General features: G+C 46.8%; 1 protein-coding gene across 1 annotated transcript in view; it reads right to left on the reverse strand.

The window, feature by feature from the left end:
• ZCCHC14 (zinc finger CCHC-type containing 14) overlaps positions 1 to 22,880 on the reverse strand; it is a 799,037-nt gene that overhangs the window by 446,988 nt on the left and 329,169 nt on the right. Inside the window, exons 6-7 of the mRNA XM_078670582.1 lie at positions 21,356 to 21,450; positions 21,211 to 21,265 (exon numbers count right to left, since the gene is read on the reverse strand). Coding sequence (XP_078526708.1) covers positions 21,211 to 21,265; positions 21,356 to 21,450 — 150 coding nt within the window. The remainder of the gene's footprint in view (positions 1 to 21,210; positions 21,266 to 21,355; positions 21,451 to 22,880) is intronic.

Genomic DNA, 22,880 nt, shown 5'->3' on the forward strand with positions numbered 1-22,880 from the left:
GAATCTTGCACTATCTGTGTCCGCTTTTATTACTTGAAAGCTGCCGTAGATATGCTTGCCAAACAATGCCTCCTCTTCGTATGGCATGTCAAAATATTAGCTCTGCATCTCAGGCCTGAACTGTGGCCTTCAGCTATCCTTGAAGCCTTAGAACTGCAGACCGTACCAATTACCTGAATCCTGTTGATGCTATATCCATATCCCAATCTATGACTTCTGGATAGGTTCTCGCTCTCCTTCAAGCAAGATTTTCTTTGCTTACCCTTTTTTATCTTCAGGCAAAGAGATTTATATATGTGGCGAGGTCTGACCACATTTGTCTGTCGTAACCGCACAGTACTGCTACTGATTTGGCTGCTCGAACCGCCACTGCTGACATTGTCGAAAACCTTTTGCCAATATTATTGAGACATCTGTCTTCCTTGTCAGGCGGGATGGATACTGGCGTTGACGGACTCTTGGACCGGCGGCTGGGCCACTTGTGTCACTACAGAATCTGGCTTTGAGCGCCCAATCAGACATGCAAGCGAATCCTCCGGTGCCTTGTATTTTTTATTTAAATAGATTCTCGGCATAACAGCAGATACTGTTGCAGGTTTATGACTTTTTGTGTCTTCTCCCAAATGTAATCCACCATTAGGATTGCTCTAACAGATTTTTAGTTGGTACTTTGAAGTTATAGAAGCAGCAGTCTGATTGCTTAATTGTCAAAGGTAATGAAATCTTTTTGCTGCTCTCTGAGACTATGGAAGACTCCAATGTCATCAGGTGAAGAGGCTACTGGGTTGTGGTGTAGGTGGCAATGGTGTCTGAATCAGGCAGTCATCGCTTTTGTTGGAAATAGACTGATTACCAGGAAAGCACTGCAATGCTGGAGACCAGGGTCATTCTGGGAGCCACAGGTGGTGGTATGGGACGAGGAATACTTAGCATTGTAGCTTGAGGTCGACACATCGGAGAAGCTGATTTTGTGGGTTCCAGCAATCATTTTTAATAGTCCTTATAACATACCCTGGAGAGCTTGAACCAAGGCTATAGGCACTTGAACCCTGCCCTTGAGACGGAAGGTGAAAGAAATGTTGAAAAAGCTCTACATATTGAATAGGTTTTTTATGTATTGCTGTCTAGGATCATAGCAATGTTCATAATAGTCCTCCTCATCCTCCTCGTGACATTTAGTTCGGTGGGACTTCATCTTCGGAGTCTTCCTCATTAAAGAGGTGACAGTGGCAGAAGAGAAATTTTAGTAAGCAATGTATCTTCTGGGAGCAAAATTTCTTGAGGTCGCATATTTTCATCATGAGTTTAGAAAAGTAATTTAGGCAAATGAGATTAGAATCTAATTAAGGGCACAAAGAATGACACAGCAAGATCTGTCTTATGATAACAAATATGAAAATCTATTTACTCAATGACGAACAATATCGCTGTGTTCTAAAGCTCAGTAATTAGCAATAAAAATAGACATAATTTAAATGACATACATTGCAATCAACAGACATACTCATGCTCATACATGCATCTATTCCTCATCTTTCTAATTATCAATATATAATGTAAATAAATAATGTTTAATCATCTATGGTACAGAATAGAACAAAGTGTTCCAATGTATTAATGATGACAGATACTATACATTTTTTTTTTGCCAAAAGACAACATTTGAAAAAGCTATAGTATTTGCGAGAATACAATAGCTTTTTCGAATTTTGTCTTTTGACCATCATCTCCGGAATTTTCTTTGGCGATGATGTTGTCATCAACATCGTTTCAGCCAGTCTGGATTTGAAAGCTGACGCCTTTGGTTAGGTTTTTTTAAAGCGGAGACCCAGGTTTGAAGGAGTAACAGTCTTTGATCCTGCGGCTTCTGGGGAGCCTTTTGCTTTTTTTTGTCTCTGCGAGAACTATCCCTTGAAGTCTCGTGGGGAGTAATTTTTTAAGGCTTTCCTCTGTGTCTCTGATGACCCTTGACCAAATGACCTCTCCCTTTTCCTTGTCACTTCTTGTGAGAGTGTACAATCTTCACAATTTTCCGCCACAAAGAGAAAAGTTTCATGTTTTTAATATTTGTAGCTATAATAGAAGTCTCCCTATCTATCCTCTAGAGTTTTGAAAGAAAAAGTGCAGCACATTTTACAATCCTTTACCTTGTGCGAAAGGGAGAAAGCAGGAGATAAACTCCTTGTGTGGGACTTCAGAATGAAGTCTCTTCTTCCCAAAGGTCTCAAAGAGTTTGAAAGTCCTTGCTTAGATTTTTAATTTTTCTTATAGACAGTACCATTTCAATAGATTTTTTTTTTTTACATTTCTTTATTGATATTCAAAAATGCAATCATTAAATCAGGATATATGAGCCTTTTGTACCTGCATCGTCATCTTTTAACAATGTCCCGACTGATATAGCCTTTCTCAGAGTGTCACAAAAAGCATCACGGTGAGATAACTCCCCCAACTCCCTCCCCACCCCGATCCCCTTTCCAGTCAGTGTCAGGGTATATGGTTACATAGAGAGATTGAATGCTGTACAGAGGTCTTAGGGTTACCATATTCAGTCTATAAGCCGTTCCCATCCTATTCCCTCGTGTAGGTAGCCCCCTCTCCTGGGGCCCCACAGGGCTCGGGTGCCCATTCATCCCGGAGTTCCTCTAACATAGAAGCCCAAGCCAGGAGATCATCTTCCACTTTATCATCCTTTCGCACACATTTCATTTGCAGTGATTCCGCAGTCGCCGATTCACATACATCTCTGATCCATTCCTCAGGCAGTGAGGGACGGGACGCATCCATGTAATCACCACCCGTCTCTTGGCCAAGTTGAGTTACAAGAGAGCAAACCTTCGCTTCAACTTTCTAAGTTTCGGCGCAGGTAACAGTCCCAACAAGACTTGTCTAATCTCCCTAGGGATACTCCATACTGTAGCCCCTTGTAATCGTGCAAGTATTTCCTCCCAGTAGGAGAGCAGGAGTGGGCAGGACCAGATCATGTGGAGGAAATCCGCCACACTTCCTTTAAATCTTGGACATTCATTCGCGCAAGCTGGGTATATTGTGTGCAGCTTAAACCATGCGTTAGCGCTAATCTTCTGCACCCCCTCATGGCCCTTCCTCCATTCACCCTCCGTTAGGGGTTCATCTACGAGCACATCCCATTTTGCTTGGGTCATAAGCACCTCACTCGGAAGGTTGTCCCTCACAGCTCTGTATAGGTAGGAGACCAACAGTCTACCTTGCACCATATACAACATTACTTTCAATCTGTCGTTGGCGGGGGGCTCATCAGGGAAACATGGGCCAAATCTCTCGGGCTACACTACATATCTTTTCGTATTGCAGGAATTGACCCTTCCCTAAAGTGAAGTTGACATTTGCTTCCTCGCGGGTGATACATTTCCCGTCTACATAGAGATCACCAAATGTCTGGCATCCTCCTTCCCTCCAACTTGGAGTCAGCTATATTGGCAAAGGGGTGTAGCACCCACAAGGACATAACCGGAGCATAGTGGGCATGCCGTACCACCTGGCACACCATATCATCTGATACTGTGGCTACATGTCGCACAATGTATGGAGACTACTGGAGGGACCGCGCCCAAGCCTCAAGATCTCGACTAGCGGGTGGTCGCCACACGTTCCTGCCAAGAGACATTTCTCCCAATTATCCTCCCTGTCCAGCCAGCGGACCACGTGTTGCAACTGGGAGGCCATGTAATAAAACTCCAAACGGGAGAACTCCAGTCATCCCCCTACCCAAGTTCTTTGCAGTGTTGTCAGTCGTACCCTTCTAAGTCCCCATAAGAGGTCTGTCTTTAGACTCTCTAATGTGTGGAAATAATGCAGCGGTATTAGATAGAGCGAGTGCTGCATCGTATTGAGGCAGTGAGGTAGGACAATCATTTTAGCAATTGCAATACGCCCCATAAGCGATAACGGTAGACCCTCCCTCCCCAAAAACCGCACAGACCCCCACAACCAGGCAATCACCCATCCAATATTGAGATCCAGGTAGGCAGAAGCTGTGCCTGCCAAGCGAATCCCCAAATATCATGTCCCCTCGCCCACCCATGGCAGTTTGACACTTGCCAGTTCTGACACAGGTATTGTGGCCCGCCTCCCCACAGGGATCAACTTTGACTTCCTAGGGTTGATATGAAGTCGAGAGATGTCCTCAAAGTTCCGTATCTCCATAAGGAGTAAGGGCACTAAGCACGCAATAGGTAATGTGTCATCTGCGTAGAGGGAGACCACATGATTGGTCACTCCTACTTTGATACCCCAATGTCCCAACTCATCTCGTAGGTGCACCGCCATAGGCTCCAGGACCACTGCAAACAATAGAGGGGGAGAGTGGGCACGACTGGTGGGTGCCACAACAGAAAGCGATTGGTTTAGACACCATTTGTCCTATCCTGATTCTTGCCATAGGGGCAGTGTACAGTAGCTGCACCCATTTGAGATAGCGCTCTCCCATCCAGATTAGACTGATAACCTGCCACATATAGGACCAATCAACAGAATCAAAAGCTTGTTCAATATCCAACATAGCTATGGCTTAATCATCCTCCAGTAATCCCGGAGCATGCCAGATATGTGCCAAGCGTTGTAAGTTATGGGCAGTGTTCTGTCCAGCGTTGTAAATTAAGGGTAGTGCTTCGTCCTGTGATGAACCCTGCCTAATCTGAATGGACAAGACTGGGTATCCTCAAGAGGAGACGTTCATCCAGAATCCCGCTGAGTACTTTCACATCTATATTTAGGAGTGAAATTGGTCTCTGTCATTCTGGAATATCATAGCAACCAGCGCTTCCTGCATGGAGGGTGGTAGAGGTCCAGTCTCCATCGCCTCCTTATACACTTCTAGCAGTCTATCTGCTAGTAGTGAGGAAAACCGTTGATAGAATTCTGCGGGGAGCCCATCGGAGCCCGGACTTTGGCTGGTTTGAGTCGATGTATGGCCAGAAAACAAGTTACTGACCTGTACCTTTGGTTCTCCAGTATTGGTAACTTTCATAGATTCCCAAGAGTTTGTATCATTCCCGGTTGTCGGAATGGGAGCCTCTGTAAAAAAAAAATAACATTGCAGTAGGCACAAAAGAGAAAGAAAGACCATGGCCTCATCTCATTTTGTAGCATATCCACCTGTTTTTGCAAAAGAGACCAAAATCATGTAACGACCAATCAGATTAGCCTCACCCCATTGTACCTTCCTGAGAGAGCCTCAGAGCCTCAGATTTTGGTAGCCGTTGTGCAACAGTAACCAAATATGCTGAAGGCTGAGCTTTACCAGGGGAGGAGGGTGGGCGCATGGGAATCTATGAAAGTTATCAATGCTGGAGAATCAAAGTTACAGGTAAGTAACTTGTTTTCTTACTCCAGTATTGGAACTTTCATAGATTCCCATAGTTTGTATCAGAGTACCTAGAAGTTAGCAACAAAGCACATTTTGTGAAATAAATACTGGAATAACTCTGTATCCATATTTTCGTAAGAAATAAACAGAAATGGAAACATTAGTCAGTAAACATGATCAGATACAAAATGTGCAATAACAGGAAGGAGGGATAGAAGGGAAAGCTCACCGCTTACTGGAAGAGGTTCCTCAGGACTGCTTGTCCCACTGCCGCCTCACTCCGTGTGGAAGAGTCCAAGCAGTAGTGCTTTGTGAAAGTATGGGCACTGCTCCATGTAGCTGCCCTACAAATGTCCTTGATAAGAACTCCAGCGAAAAGAGCAGCAGATGATGAAACTGATCTTGTGGAGTGAGCTCGGACACGTCCTTCTAGCGTCTTACCCGCCGCTTGGTGACAGTAGTGAATTGCACTGGCAATCCAACGTGAAATCCCTTGCTTCAAAAGGGGAAATCCTTTTCAAGGAGCACCAAAAGCGACAAAAAGTTGGGTAGATTTCCTGAAATCCTTCGTGAGCTGAAGATAGAATTTCAAACACCTCTGGACATCCAAGGAGTGAAGAGACCTTTCTGCTGGAGTCGTAGGGCGAGGGAAAAAAGATTTTAGAATGACAGGCTCATTGAAATGGAAATCCGAAGAAACCTTTGGAATACATTCCGGATTTGTTCTCAGAAGCAGTGTCCTTTTTGAACTGTAAAAAAGGTTCCTTAATTGTGAGAGCTTGGCAGTTCTCCAACTCTCCTGGCTGACGTTAAAGCGAGAAGGAGAGCCACCTTCCATGACAGAAACTTAAGATCCGCTCTATGAATAGGCTCAAACGGAGGTCTCATGAGTTGAGCAAGAACCAAATTGAGTTGCCATATGGGAGGAGGAGGTTGAACTGGAGGGAAAACTCTAAAGAGACCTTTCAGAAATTGTTTGACAATTCTTGCAGACCAAAGGGAAGGGCTGGAGGCTGTCCATCTGAATCTAGATATAGCCGCCAGATGTACCTTGATAGAAGAATGGGCGAGACCTGACTTGGCCAGAGACAGAATGTAAGGTAATATTTGATGAGGAGCAGAAGAGAAAGGATTAGCGTTTTCCCGGTGGCACCACAAACAGAAGCGTTTTCATTTTGAACAATAGGTTTTATTCGTACTTGGTGCACAGGCTTCAGCTAAAACCTCTTTACATTCCTGAGGCATATCTAAATTCTGAAACTCTCGGTGTTCAGGAGCCAGGCTGTCAACTGAAGTGAGCTCAGATCCAGATGTACTACTTGGCCCCGGGACATCGTCAATAGGGAAGGAATGGGTGGCAGGTGAACCGGCTGATCTTGAGAGAGTAGGAGAAGCTCCGTGAACCCGAACTGGTGGGGCCACACCGGTGCTATTAGAATCATTGTGCAGGGTTCCATCTTGAGTTTCCAGAGTAATCTTGGAATCAGGGGAATTGGAGGAAAGGCATAAACAAATGCGCCTGACCAGGCCATCGAAAGAGCATTCCCCAACGACCCTCGATGGTGTTCCCTGCTTGCGTAAAAACGGCATTTCCTGTTTTCGGGGTAGCGAACAGGTCTATAGACGGAGTGTCCCAATGATTGAAAATATTGTCGAGAGTGTCTTGGTCCAGTTCCCACTCGTGACAGACTGACTTCAGACCACTCAATGTATCTGCTGTCGTGTTGAGGATACCTGGAAGATGTTCTGCCGAAAGAGTGATTTGGTGAAGAATTTCCCATTCCCAAATCTCTTGGGCCTCCTTGGAAAAAAGTTGAGACCTCGTTCCACCTTGTTTGTTCACATAGTGCATGGCCGTCGTGTTTGTTGGACCCGGGATCACAGGTCCGACTAGGGTAGCCTGGCACAAAGTGGGAAGGCCTAACTCCAAGGCAACTTGTTGTACTTGCGTCTCACTCAGCACAGTAACTCAGCGCAACTCCACTAGAAAAATGACACCACACCGTCTTTAGAAAATAATGGAATGCTTTATCTTGTGCTTTTAGATCAACTTCAATTTCTAGTAGTGAAGGACTTTACATCTTAAGCATTTACACATATGATTGTCCATAACATGAAGGCATGACCCTCCATTTGATTAAAATTCAGTACCCAGCAGTTACAATGAGTTGAACGATCCCATTTAATACCTTAACTCAGGCAGTTACTTTGCAGTTTCAGTAAGTCAAGCAGCAACATTCATTACATGAATCAAAAACAGGTATTCCCATTATTTTACCAAAAAGGTTGTCTCATATCAGAAGTAGGGTAGGCAGGTATTGCATTTAAATTAAGCGAACATCCAATTACATGACAGTTAGACCAGCAGGTATAGTTCAGCAGATGGTGATTAGGATCCAGATTCCAGAGTCAATTACTGTCTTCTCCTGCCTATGAACCTTCCTCAAGTTCTGTTTCACAGACCCCTTCGTGAGTCCAGGTCCGAATACCAACTCCGGGCCCACTTCTATGAGGATCTGTGTCTGACAATTACCTCTCCCCCCCACCCCCCTTTTCTCTCCTTTGTCCAGCACTGTGTTTGTTAATTTAATAGTCCCTGTCCGCCTGACACAATAATCCGAAATACCCCTGACACCAGTGCGGAGAATAGATGAAAAGCACTCTGTCTCCACTCGGGCCTACCACATCACTCTGGGCTCTTACCGGCTCAAGATGTCAGGAGGTGCCGGCGATCCTTTCAAAATGTGCCCCCCTCTCATAACTGCACTTCGGGCAGGGGACGGAGGGTGATTGGCACGTGAAGCACCGGCCGCTATCCTAGGCCAGTTCAGCGCTTCCTCCTTCCTCACCTCCCTTTCAGAAACAGCAGGCGACGCCTACCGCGTCCCTGCCTCGGGTGAGCCAGCCCCCTTTTCCTTCAGCGCCTGCCTCTGCCTTCCTGTCAGGAGCAGCTGTCGACGCCCACCAGCCCATGCAGGGATCAGCGGGGCGGTACTCTCGTGAAGCGGGACCCGCCCCCGCCAACCCCACTGCCGCCACTGAGGAGAAGGACAGCGGTACAACGGGAAAACGCAGGCTCCTGAAGGACAGTCTCGGGGATTAAGGTAACGGTGGGTCTCTCTCCCCCCCCCTCCCCCCCCTTTAGCTCTCCTTCACCTTTCTCGCTGTCTGTGGCATAGGGAGCAGGGCGCTTAGAGCGCAACGTACTGTTAGTTTTTTTTCTTTATTTCTCTCGTCTAATTGTAGCCAACACCAACCAACTTATAGAGTTGGCGCTAGTTCCTGAGGAGATTCTAGAAACTCATAGTTCCGTCTCCACTTTCCTAAGAAGAACAGCAACAATGCAGGTCCCCTCGAGGTTTCCACTCACCACCTCTTAATTAGGCGACATGAGGTCCCTCTACGGCCTGGCAATCTCAAAGTTCAGCGGGGGTGGTAGCGATCATTAACCACTCCCCACACTGGTACTAGGTCCTGTATATTCCTCTCACAGATGGGTCAGTTCAGCAGGTAGGGTGGTAGATTCGCCACACCAGGCAGCAGCCCCTAAGAACCATCAACCTGGTCAGGATCACCATCCCCCATACGCAGCAGTCTGCACTCCAGTCAGTTCCTTAGTGTATCCAAAATGGCTGACCAGTGAGCTCCCTTATATAACCTAGGCCCAGGTCACTAGAAGGGACCAGACGGTTCTAGATCCCCCTAATGCTAGCCTATGGGCCATGGCTCTGAGGTGACTCCTGACAGGGCAACCATTTTAGAAAACTCAATAGGCCACCATTTTAGAAAGAGCAAACCTGCGCCTCAGCACTGATTAGCAGTGATGAGACGCACGGAGGTTTAAAAGTCAACATCCAAAAATATCAGTGGACACAAAAATAGAAGGCAGAAAGGGAGAAAAATAAAGAGGGACCACCCAAAGGGCTGACCGGTCTAACAGTGTTGTCTGTATGGACCAGGACGGTGGAGTTCCGAATCCTCAGACGGAAAGCCTGGAAAGCCAGACAAATCGCCCTGAGCTTCAGAAGATTGATTTTGAAGAGTGCGATGTTCGGGTTTCCAGTGCTCGCTTACTTGAAGGTCTTGTAAGACCGCCCCCAGCCTTCTAGAGAGGCGTCCGTGGTCAGTATCAGAGGCGCTGGAGCAACTGTGAAAGTGAGACCTTTTGAGATATTGTCTTTGATTGTCCACCAGCTGACCGCCTCTTTCATAAGCGGAGTAGCGATTATCTTGTCATCGAACTAGCATTTGCATGTCCAGTTGTTCTTGTAATGGGCGCATACAAAGTCTGCAATGCGGAATTAAGGGAATGCAAGATGAAACTGATCCTAGGAGAGATTTGTATAGATGGACAGACAGAGACAGTCTTCTTTGCAATTGACGGGCGGAAAAAAATCTGCCTTTTCGGTCTTTCTTCTGATGGGAAAGCTTTGCAGCAAGTTGTATCCAGAATGAGACCCCAGAAACTTGGCCGAACTGGAGGGAAGAAGGACTGACTTGCTTCTGTTGAGTTGAAGACCCAGATGATTGAAAAGCTGAATGGAACTTTTGACTGCACTTGTAGTTGCTTGAGAAGATGGAGCTTGTATCAACCAATAGTCTAGGTAGGGAAAAACCTGGAGTGACTGTTTTCTGAGAAAAGTTGCAACTGGGGCCAATACCTCTGTGAATATCCGCCGTGAGGATCTAAGTCCGAAAGGCAGGACCTTGAACTGAAAGTGGCTCTTGGCTACTGTGAAGTGTAGAAATCTCCTGTGGGCTGGGTGGATAGGAACATGGAAGTATGCATCCTCGAGATCCAGAGTTGCCATGTAATCGATTGGATTCAGAAGACGCAAGATGTCCTCAAGGGATACCATCCGAAACAAGAGTTTTAGGAGATAGTTGTTGAGCTCCCTCAGGTCTAAGATCGGGTGCCATTTTTCTTCTGTCTTGCGAACCAGGAAAAAACAGGAATAGAACCCTTTGCCTTGTTGGGTTAGAGGTACTGGTTCTATTGCACCTGCTCTATTGCAGTTGATGAGCTTCGAGACGTAGAAGGTGTAGATGTTTTGATTCGGTGGAGCGAGGGGCTCTGGAAGGTGGGAGGTGTTGAAACTCTAGTGTGTGGCCAAACCGGATGATATTCAGGACCTACCAATCTGATGTTATGATCTCCCAGCTGCGGAGGCATTGTGGTATCCTGCCCCCCACTGATGTTACAGGGGGTGAAGGTACAGTAGACAGAGCTGGGAAGCCGCTATTGGCGTTTAGGGGAATCTCTCCCCTGACGCCCACGTCGTCCTCTTGAAGGCTGATGAGAAAAAAGACGCAGACTGGCCCTGGGGTTGAGAGTACTGGGGTTTGTACGACAGTGAAGACAGCAAATAGGAGGAGTAGCGCTGCGGTTGGTATCCTCCTCTGTACGTGGCTTTGTGGTTGAGAGTACTGGGGTTTGTACGACTGTGAAGACAGCGAATAGGAGGAGTAGCGCTGCGGTTAGTATCCTCCTCTGTATGTAGAAAAACCTTTCTCTTGCACCACGGAAAGGCACTCTGCAGTATTGCAAAGTCCCAAGGGACCTTGCCGTTTGTGTCCTTCTTAATATCCTGCAGAGCGTCGTCCACATGCTTTCCAAAAAGCATTCCCCATCAAATGGCAAATCTAAGATCTTATTTTGCACCTGCGGGCGAAACCAGGTGGCCCGAAGCCAACCTTGCCATCTTAGAACAGCCGAACCAGCCAAGGCGCTCAAAGCAGTGGTGGCAATGTCCATAGCGCAATCAATGATCTCTGAAGAAGACCGCTCTCCTTCCTCCAGGAACTTCTTTGCGTCAGCCTTGGAACCATCTGGCAGCTGATCCATAAATGGAGATAAATCGCACCACATTTGGTGATCATATCGTCCCAAAATTGCTAGTGCATTGGCAGCCCTAACAAGGAGGCTGGACATTGAGGAAAACCTCTTTTCCATATTGTCTAGATGCCTACCCTCCTTATCCGGTGGTGTGGTAAGGGGCGCTGATGGATTTTTTTACTTCCTTTGAGCCGCCTGAGAGATGACAGAGTCCGGCTTCGGTAGACCAACCAGGCAAGCGGGACCATCTTCTGGAGTCTTGTATTTCTTCTCCAGTCGCAGAAGAACAGGAATGACGGTAGCTGGAGACTGCATCACTTTTATTCCCTCACTCCATACATGTTCCACAATCGGTATAGAACGGACAGATTTTCTATAAGGCTCCTTAAAATCATAAAGAAAACGTTCCGATTGTACAGTTGGAATGGGAAGACCAAACCGTTTGGAAGCCCTCTCCATTAGATTATGGAAACCTCCGATGTCTGCTGGAGGAGAATCTATAGGATCCAGTAATGTTGAAGAAGGATGCGGAATGACATATTCGTCCCATTCCCTATCTGGATTCGGGACCTGTTCCACATTCTGATCATCATCAGATGAATCATCATCATCATCATGAACAGTGACGACATTCTGGCGACCTTCTGTTGGCTCTGGCTCCGGAGGTTGAGATAGTGGAGTAGCCGCATGGCAGAGGAATAGTTTGGAGGTGGCGGAGGAGGCGCTTGCATTGATTGTTGTTCAGAGGCTTGTAATGGAAATCTCCTCTTATAATCTAACAACTTGATTTGTAAGTCACTAATAAGTGAAGGCAGCATGGCCACCATACCCTGTTGCGGTTGTTCTTGAGGTCTATCTTGTGGAAGTATTGCTGCTGTTCAATGTAATAGTCTTCAGAATCTGAGTCCTGGTATTTTACTTGAAGTTGGGATGGTCTGTATGCATCCCCATAAGGACCCTCCTATTCCTCTGAAAATTCCTCATCCAAGAGCAATGCCGGAGGTAATGGTGTCACTCTACGAGGAGATGTCATTTCTGGTGTGATTTGGCATCTTTTTATTGAGATTTGAACTTTCTGTATCGTCGACGAGGTCGTCGAAGGAATCATCGACGGAGAGTGGATCATCGACGACGATGGAGCTACCGTCGACGAGCTCATCATCAGTACGATTGTGGATGTCGATGTCGACATAGTCGTCGTCTTCGTCGTCGACACCATCGTTGGCGTCATCAACGTCGAGGTAGTCATCATCGTCGACTACATAGTAACAGGTACCTGTAGCGTCGCCGAAGTCGTCAAAGCTCTCGTCGACGGAGCTGGAATCGACACCAGGTGAATCTTAGATGCCGTCGACAACGTACCTGGTGTTGTCATCGCTGGACGGATTTTCTTCCATCTTGAGGTACAGCAGCAGTTTTCTTTGAACAGCTTTTGCTGGTCAGATGGTGGAGGAGAAACAGAAGGTCCAGGGCTCGCCTTCTGAGTAGAAAGTACCTCAGGAACTAGTCCCTCCCTCTCCTATACACCTCGGTGAGGAGATTTTTTGGCACTGGGCCTGTCAGACCTATCAGAGGTCTTTTGTAAGACCTTAGCAGGAGGACAGTCGAAGACCTCCTTGAAGATGTTGCTGAGGAGGAATCATCAATGTCACTGGATACTTCTTCCTTACGTGACTTCAGCTTCTGCAATCAGGTCAGCAAACGTCCTTTGGGGTCTCTCAGGGTCTTGGAAGAGAAGGTCCTGCAGATCTTACAATCAATGGCCTTGTGATCAGGGTACAAGCAATAAATGCAGTCCTTATGCTAGTTCTCAATGTAAAGCCTTTTCTTAGAACAAGTAACACAGGCTCTAAACAAAGCTTTCTTCTCTTGGTCTGATATTCTACAGAGAACTGTAGAGAAAAGAGATGAAATCTAAAGTTGTAGAGAAATCTGAGAAGAGCTCAGTGGAGACTCCCTTAGCACAACATGCGGTAGAAAATCTGTGGCTCAGGCTCTCTCAGGAAGGTTCTATGGGGTGAGGCTAATCTGATTGGTTGTTGCATGATTTTGGTTTCTTTTGCAAAAAGAGGTGGATATGCTACAAATTGAGAGGAGGCCTAGGCCTTTCTTTCTCTTTTGTGCCTTCTGCTATGGTATTTTTGTATTTACCGAGGCTCCCATTCCGACGATGGGGAATGATACAAGCTATGGGAATCTATGAAAGTTCCAATACTGGAGTAAGCATGAGTTCTTCTTTTGTACTCTGGCGTAAAGTGCCCCAGTCTCCTAAGGCTGCAACTGGGGAATATCGACCGTGTTCAGGAAAGTAAGAATTGCATCTTGCCAGGGGAAGGTCGATGTGCGTTTACAGACTGTAAATTGCTAGCTCTCCGAGATCGCACGTTGCGTGTAGAGCATGGTCCCCTTGCTATTACGGATCTGTAGTATTGGGCTACAGGTGTTTCCTGCTTAACTAGTTTGGTCAACAAGGCTCCAGTTCTACCCCCTTCACTATACAGTCTCCGATGATAGGCTGTGTGTACATGCTTTTCCAGTCTTTGAAGGTTCGACAACAGGGTTTCCCTGGCTGCACACCATTCTTTCAGTCTATGGGGAACCCTATGGGGAGCTCAGCCTCCAGTCTATACAGAACTGCCTCCTGTCCGGCCACGTCCCTCTCCAGCTGTCGAAAGACCCCATAGGATGTTTTAATACATATTCCCATAATAACCACCTTCATGGCCTCCCATTCATTCATGCAGCACAAGGCTGACTCCCAGTTGTCTTCAGAATAGCAGCCTAGCTCCTCATAGAGCGTGGCCACAAATGGGGGGTCTGATAAGGCCCCAGTATTTCGTCGTCACAGGGGTATCTCGGACCTGGCCCCTGGAGCAGATGTCGAAGCACTACTTTGCCCACAGCCGTATCCTTGTGAACTGCTGCATCCAAGCAATAGTGCTGAGTAAATGTGGGTCTGTTCTTCCGGTTATCTGCCGTGCAGCAACATGGAAGAGAGACACTGGCAAATAGATCTGTAGAACATGGAGAACTTGGCCCGGGTGCATTTTCATGAGAGTTGGGAACGGTTTGAGCTGAATGTGCTGGTCCTGAGAGAGAAGTAACTCTGTGAACCAGTGCTGGCGTGGCTAGGATGATGCAATGAGAATTATCTCACAAGGTTTTGCCTTTATTTTCCTGAGCACTTTGGGAAGCAGGGGAATTGGAGGACAGGCGTAGGCAAAGATGCCGGACCATGCAATCGAAAAGGCATTGCCCCATGACCCTGGACGGGGATGCCAGCTTGAAAACCCCTTAGCGTTTGTGGTTCTGGGGAGTTGCAAAGAGATCCAGCTTTGGCCTACCCAACGAAGATAGAGGAGGTCCAGGGTTGGTTGATGTAGTTCCCACGTGTTGTAAGATGTCGGATTTCTTGAGGTGAAGAAGTTTTCTTTCATGTTTGCTCGCCAAATAAGAGCCATGAGAGGATTTTTTAGCATGCATGCTAGGAAGCTGCTGAGAGGAAGTTGAAGAGTCTGTCTCTTCTGAGATCTTCTAGAAGAAGTAGATGTCTCACTGTCAGAATCAAAGACTCTCTAGATTTAAGCTTTTGCAGCCATGAAAGAAGTTGGCCATGACAATCTTGAAGAGCTTTGGCAGAAAAGGTACGCCATACATTGCAATCCTTAGCTTTGTGCGCAGGATAAAGGTACCAGTTCTTGTGAGGGTCATCTGTATAAATCCTCTTTTCCACAGGTGGCACAATCTCTAAAGAGAGCTTTCCTTGATTTTTCTGAAATAGTGGAGTGAGATTTACTTGCAAGTAAAATTTCAGATAAACCCAAGGCATGTATCTAAATACTGCTGGTATCTGTAAAGACAATGTCAGGTTTCCTGTGCAACATTTCGACATTTCAAACTGTTACACATCACATGACCGTGGTAAAACACCAATGATGGACTAAAAGTGTTTTAAAAATGTCGGGGCCATCTTAAAACATGTTCATTATAATACAGTTCAATAAATTGTCGAGTGAAAATAAAGTGCTAGTGCAGTTGTGAGTTTAAAAGCAATTAGTTGGGAGAATAAAACAATGTTGTTGACCACAACAAATCTAAATCTGGAACAACATGTTCAAATGCATTATCGTATTAAATATTTGAAATTTATTTCTTAATATCGATTTCTTTAATGCATAGAAGTACACTCCCAGCTTTTGCTATTAGGCCCTGTATGGGCATATGTGTCAGTTGTAGTGAGAATTACTTACTTAAGTCGTTATGACATGATTTCATTTGTATAGGCGGCTTATCCTGCTCAAGTCCCCAATAACAGATCGGTGTCTATTTGTGTATCCTTGTGTGTGTGCCCCCACTAGAGATGTACCCAAAGTTCTTCATCGTTGTTCAATCCTATCGGGGCCTTAGTCTGGAGGTCGATAATATATTTAGACTCTAGTATTCTTAGTTGTTTTACTCTGTCTACTCTTTCTTTCCTGTCCACCTGATCTAGGCAGTAAAATTTCAAAAGGTCCGGATTGCTTTGGTGGTGTTGCTTGAAGTGTCGCGCAACTGGATATGTCTTATCCTTGTTGGATATGGCGCGCATATGTTCGAGAACACTTTTTTTGGTGGGGTGAATAGTACTTCCAACGTATCACTTGCAGCACGGGCACGCCAAGCAGTACACCGTTAAGTCAAAATTACAGTTTAGGAACTTGGTTATCTGTCTGATGGGTCTGGGATCACCTGGTCTCCCTTTGAAGTTGGTTTTCTTGCTGATACATTTGCAAGCTTTACAGCGAAGGCACGGAAAAAAGCCTTGTATGTTCATCTAGTTCTGGGGCTTAGGTGAGACGTCAAAGTGACTTTGCACTAAATGATCTTCTAATGATTAGCATTGTTTATAAGTTATGGCAGGACGTTCAGGTAGATGGTTCTTAAGAACATGATCAGTTTTTAAGATTTGCCAATTTTTGTTAAAGATATGGACCAGTTTACCTGATTTGGCATTGAAACTAGTATTCATTCTTACTGGTCCTTCCTTCGTCTTAGGGTCTTTGCTCTTAGCTATCAGTAGCTGTTTCCTGTCGACCTTATTATTATTATTATTATTATTATTGGACATTTATTAAGCGCCTGATTACGCCACTGGCGTGTCTCCGCGCTATGGCAAGTGGTGTGGCTGTCCCCCCCTCCTCCCAACCAAGCTATCTACTGAAACAGGTGCGTTTTAAGTTTTTTTCTAAACTGGACTTCGCAGGGTTCCAACCGAAGTTCCAGTGGCAGATTGTTCCAGCGCTTGGGAGCAAGGTATCTGAAAGATCTGCCTCCCATGCGAGCTTTAAATATTCTTGGGACTTTTAACAGCCCGGTCTGCGAAGACCGGAGACTGCGTGCAGGCTCATAATGGGCTATAAGGCTCTGGAGCGGGAGAGGTGCTTTGCCACTCAGGATACGATGGCAAGTGGCAAGAGCCTTAAACTCCACTCTCCTCTCTATGGGGAGCCAATGAAGCGCCCGCAAGGCCAGTTTGGCGGATGACCTCCTGGGGAGTCTGAGGACCAGCCGCGCCGCTGCGTTTTGTAGAACCTGCAGGCGGCCGAGGACCCTGCCTGAGGCCCCCAGGTAGAGCAGATTCCCATAATCGAGTCGGGAGGTAACCAGGGCATGCACCAGTGTCTGACGAGCAGGAGTGGGAAGCAGATCTAATACTTTCCTGAGAGCTCTCAGAACACCGAAACAGATCCCTGCCACTCGACCGACATGTGGGCCAAAGGTGAGGTCCTTATCCAACCATACGCCAAGGTTTCTGGCCTCGCGGCAGGGAGCAGGAACCTCCCCCAGACACGGTGGCCACCACGCCGACGACCACGCAGACGGCACTCCCCCCACCACGAGCACCTCGGTCTTGCTCCCGTTTAACTTTAAACAGTTGGCAGACATCCAGGCAGCAAGGTCATTCATGCAGTTCCTGAAGATGTCTGCCGCAAGTCCGGGCGCGCGCGATAGGGAGATGACCAGCTGCGTGTCGTCGGCGTAGGACACCAGGCGGAGACCATACCCCTCCACGATGGCTGCCAGGGGGGAGACAGAGATGTTAAATAGAGTTGGGCTCAGGGACGAACCCTGCGGTACGCCCTGGCCCAACTCAATCTCCCTGGAGTAGTAATCACCCAATCTGACCTGGAAACACCTCTCCGTGAGGAAGGACTTAATCCAGCCAAGCGCAGCTCCTGTCACCCCTCCTCCATTCAGACACTGTAGCAAGGTGGAATGTGCTACAGTGTCGAATGCTGCACTTAAGTCTAGTAAAATCAGTGCCATCGTCTGGCCCTCGTCAACTCCCTGTCTGAGTGCTTCCACCGCCACAAGGAGAGCGGACTCCGTCGAATGACGGGGGCGGAAACCAAATTGCGAGTCGTGGAGTAGCGACGCCGTCTCCACGAACTGCATGAGCTGTATGTTGGCTGTTTTTTCCGCCACCTTTGCCATATAAGGAAGAAGGGAAATAGGACGGAGGTTATCCAGCTTTTCAAAGCTAACGTTGGCCTTTTTTTGCAGGGGAAGGACCACAGCCTGTTTCCAGGCCTTAGGCACCACTTGAGACTCAAAGGAGATATCCAGCAGCTGACGTACATAGGGCTCTAGAACTGGCAAGCTATCCTTTAACCGACTAGGAGTGGTCGGGTCTCTAGGGGAACCAGATTTTATAGATCCACAGATGCGGAGAAGCTCCGTAGTGGAAGGAGTGACAAACCTGGTTAGCCGATGTTCCCCTTCCGTTCTTGTGGATTCCAGGGAGGCAAGGCCATTGTCTGCCCTCTGGGGGAAGGAGTTATAGATGTTGGAGACCTTGGTTGCAAAATACTCCGCGATTCGATTGCAGCCCTCCGTAGTGCAAAGTTTCTTAGGAACTGTGGCGGATTTGCCTATTGCAATGGATTTATAGATGGAGAAAAGCTCCTTGGTAGACTGCTTTGCTTCCTCAATTTTATTGCAGTAATACAATGATTTGGCCTTCCTAATTAGAGCATGATAAGCGCGTCTGCTATCCGTGTAAACAGTTTTAGCCTGCAGGGAGTATGTAATCCTCCATTGCCTTTCGGCGCGTTTACATGCAGCTTTGGCCGTTCGCAAGTTATCATTGTACCAGGGCGCCGAACGTTGCGCGCGGCCGCCTGATTTCGCCATTCCCAGTGGTGCTACTTGATTCAGAGCTTCCAAAATACGCTGGTCCAGGTTGGAATTAATTTCATCAACCCCGTCGCCCCCCAAATGACCTTTCTCGGTAAGTGCCCGATTGAATTTGGCCTGCGAGAACGCTGTCCATCTGCGCCTCAGATATTTGTCAGCGGGAGGGTCGTTGGGGCAAGGTCCCTGTATTTCAATAGTGAACGGGACGAGGAGATGGTCGGACCATGCGATGGGAATCGGGGCTTGGGCATCAACCTGACTCCAGTTAGCAAAAACTGGGTCCAGAAGATGGCCCAGCTTATGGGTAGGTTGCGATACCTTCTGTTCGAATTGTAAGTTGGCCATCGTGTGGCATAACTCACTCGCCACCCTGTCCGTAGGGGTATCGAGATGTAGATTAAGATCCCCTAGGACCAGATATTTATCCGAACGTAAGGCCGCTTCAGTGACGCCTTCCACTAATTTTTCAACAAAGGCTGTGGAGGAACCTGGAGGACGGTAAATTAACAGACCTTTCAAGGTGAAACGGCCGTTAATAGAAATAGAAAAGGCGCCAGCCTCACTGTCGTCACTATCTACTCTGTCTGCAGCTCCTTTTAAGATGGCATTTGAATAGCCTCTTTCCCTGTATCTCTCTAATGCCTCTTCTTCTGCTTGTTTGAAATCTTCTTCGCCCGAGCAATTACGTTTCAGGTGGAGGAGTTCTTCAAATGGAATATTTTGTATGAGGCTTTTAGGATGATGGCTAGCTAAGTGTAACACGGTGTTACCTGCAGTGGGTTTCCTATAGAGTCGTGTCTGCAGAGTGTTGTTGGTAACGAAGACTTCTAAGTCCAAATAGTTCACTGATGTCTCACTTATAGGAATAGTGAATCTCAAATTCATCTCATTGCTGTTCAGCGCGGCAGCATATTCCTCAGCCAAGGCTTGGTCGTCACGCCAAACAACAAAGAGGTTGTCTATATATCTAGCCCACATCATGATGTTATCCATCCAATGATCATGGAGTTCCCCCCAGGCCACGTGCTTCTCCCAACAGCCAATAAAAAGATTCGCATAGCTGGGGCGAAGCACCTGCCCATGGCAGTCCCACGTCTCTGTCTAAACAGTTTTCCTGCAAATAAAAATATGTTATTATTCAATCAATATCTGATCATACATGGTAACATTTCATTATGCTTGTGAAATTTTAGGGGTCTTTTCTTCAGAAACCATTTAACAGCGGATATGTCATCTTGATGATTGATACCCGTATAAAGACTGGTAATGTCTAGTGTTATTAAAAGCATATCTGGTTCCCAGACTATATTCTCCATCAATCTTAAGAAATCTTGAGTGTCTTTTACATATGACGACAGATCTCATACTAGAGGAGCCAGAAATCAATGGATGAAGATTGAGGTATTCTCTAGGAGACTGTTGATTGAGGATACAAATTGTCTCCCGGGGGGGGGGGGGGGGTTTGAGTCCTTATGTATTTTGGGAAGGTGGTAGAAGGTTGGGAGAACTGGATTTTCACAGTTGAGGAACAAAAATTCTTCTTTATTTATCATCCCTTCCTCTCTCCAACCTTCCAAAAGGATCTGATATTCTGTTGTGTGCATCAAGTATTCCGCCCTGTTAATGATGACTTCATAACATTCCTTGTCCATCAGGTGTCGCATTGCTTCCTTCTGGTAGTGTTCTTTGTTAAAGACACCAATATTTCCTCCCTTGTCTGAGGGTTTCATTTCTATGTTGGGATCATTTTTGAGAGCAGTAATGGCCTCCCATTGTTTTCTTGAAATGTTTAGCTTTTTTTCTCATATTTATTTGATGGTTTTGCCAAATTTTGTAAGTCCATGAGAACGGTTTCACTAAAGACATCGACGGCGTCATATGGAGTCTGGGGGACAGTTTTTGATTTCCTTTTGAAATTGCTATATCCTGTTGTGTTACTCCCGCGGTCTCCAGGCATGTGTCGGTATTAATGGTCTAATCTGACAATTCCAAGGATTGTAGAGCCCTCGAGGTTTCTAGATCATGTCCAATCAAATTGTCTTGATCTGAAAATAGACGACTTTGTCCTCCGGTGTCGGTGTCATTTCTGGGGTGAAGAATACATTTTTTTGTAATTTAAATTTTCGGACATATCTGAACAAGTCTATCCTTGTTTGCACAATCTGAGGCACTGGAGCTTCTCAGAGGAGTCTTCAAGAGGGTGGGCCATTCTGATTGGTCAAAGATTAAAGTTTGGTTTCTTCTTTAAAATTACTGTGATAGATTATTAAACTAAAGAGGCCTAGACCTTTTCTAGTCTATACCCATCATAAATATACCAGGGGACTCCCATCTCGACGACGGGGAAGGATTGAAGCATGTGAATTTATGAAAAATTCAATGCCGGCATAAAGTCTGTTATTTCTGCTTTATGATTAGGTTGCAAGAAGTTTAATACAACATGGGAAGGGAAGTTGTGAGCAATACAGAAAATCAGTCCAGTGATGGTCATCCTGCTTAGACGCTGAGGATTACATTCAAGAGGCTGGACCCTTGAGTAACTCATCCGAAGTGCAGTGTCTTGCTTTAATTGCGAGTCAGAGGTACTGGAGGCCTAAAATGCAGAGCTTCCTGTACTGGCCACGACAGGAACAAAGACTGGCAATGAAGTGAATAAAATTGCCTTTCTATTGGTTAAGGAGCATACAGGTTACCCCAAATGAAAACAATGTAGATGTGCCATGGAAAATGAACTCTTGAAATCACTCTTTATAATGAAATGTTAATTTACACATCTGCAAACAAGTGAATATTCCACTTTGGTGTGCTTGTCAGCTTAGGAAAGTGAAAAGAAAAGGCAAATCTGTCTCACCTTACAGCTGCACCCACTGGAGTGTTCAACTTAGGATGGGAATTAGTGCCAGCACCTGAAAAAATATAATTTAAACTAATTTAACAACAAAATATATTATTACATTATTGAACACATAGTGCAATTATTATTTTTGGGCACTCACTCAGGCTTTGGTGATGTTGGATATGAGAGGAAGTGCTGAAGAATGTTCTGACATAGTCGTTTTTCAAAACATGGGCGGGTAGGGATGCCAAACACCTAAAAGGTAATCATTAAATGTCAAATTTAATAGAGACCAAGATATTAATCTGCACTTCCTTCTAGTACCACCTTTTAAATCAAACTATATGTAGCTGCATTTCGTACCCACGTGAAGTTTTGCTTTATTTTATGGCAGACAAAGTTTAGGATAACAAGTAGGCTAAAAGTGTTAAAAGGCTGCAGATGAAGGTAGGGTAAGAAATATGTTACTTACCTGTAACTGTAGTTCTCCATTATTGGAATCTTTCTTAGATTCACATGCTTGAATCATTCCCCGTCGTCGTGCGGGAGTCCTGACTCCCATCTCAATGACGGGGAATGATTCAAGCATGTGAATCTATGAAAGTTCCAATACTGGAGTAAGGTGTGTTTATTACAAGTAGCATACACAACATTGGTGTAACTCCTCTTTCTGTGGTCCACAAGGTCAGATTTCCATAGTCCCCAGAGTTACATGCTTCTCTGCTACAAAAGAGACCAACACTGGTGAAACGAAAACAGTTAAGAATGACGTCTTGCGGGGCGTGCCTTAGCCGGCAAGCATGGCGGTCGTTTAGAGCGTGAGCTCGGGCCAGCCTGAAATCATCCTGTCCGATTATCCTGCCCGGGGCATCCGAGGGGGCTCCCTGCCGGTGGATTCGGCAGCAGAAACACTGGGCAACGATTGGTGCAAAATATATCCCGGTGGCTGCTCTTGAGACGGTGCTGAGTCCCGAAGACGCTACGCGGCCAGGAGGGTCCGGCGGGGCCTAGTCAGACGGGACCTCGATTTCTGAGGCAGCCCGGACCAGATCTGCCTACCGGTGTCAGCGGGGAGCAGAGCGCGCCGCACAGCTCTCTGGTTGGGCTGTAATTTTACGGCTCTGCAGGCTGGGCGGCGGCCCCGGTGGCGGCGGTCCGACTGGGCAGCACGATTGGTCCTGCAGGGTCCGGCGGGGCCTACGGTGCCGGGACCTCGATTTTGGTCCTGCCCGGCCTGGGTGAACCTGCAGTGGCCGGCGGTGACAGAGACACGGAGCCCATACATCTCCGGGGGACCGGAGTGGTTGGTGACCCCCCCGCACTTCATTGCTCCCTTGCCCCTGGGTGTGGACCCGGTGCCCTGCTGGGAGATCCTTGGGCGAATACCAGAGGCGGCCGCTGTGAAGGACGGCCGACACCTTGCGTCCCCCTGCACCTGCGGGTGTGGCGTTTGGCCGGACGATAGCTGCGGGCTACGAGAGGCATTGATTGAAGCGGAGAGGGCGGCAGGCCCATCTCGGTTGCCTGGAGTTGGTGGCCCCGACCTGTGTCGTGCGGAGGCGATCCCCATTGCGGAGCTACAGGGTCCCCTGCGGTGCACGAAATGAGCGGTACAGATCCTGGTGGTGGTGGTGGTGGTGGTGGTGGTGGTAGTGGTGGTGGTGGTGGTGGTAGTGGTGGTGAGT

The sequence above is a fragment of the Lissotriton helveticus genome, chromosome 12, assembly GCF_964261635.1.
Source record: "Lissotriton helveticus chromosome 12, aLisHel1.1, whole genome shotgun sequence".
Lineage (NCBI taxonomy): Eukaryota > Metazoa > Chordata > Amphibia > Caudata > Salamandridae > Lissotriton > Lissotriton helveticus.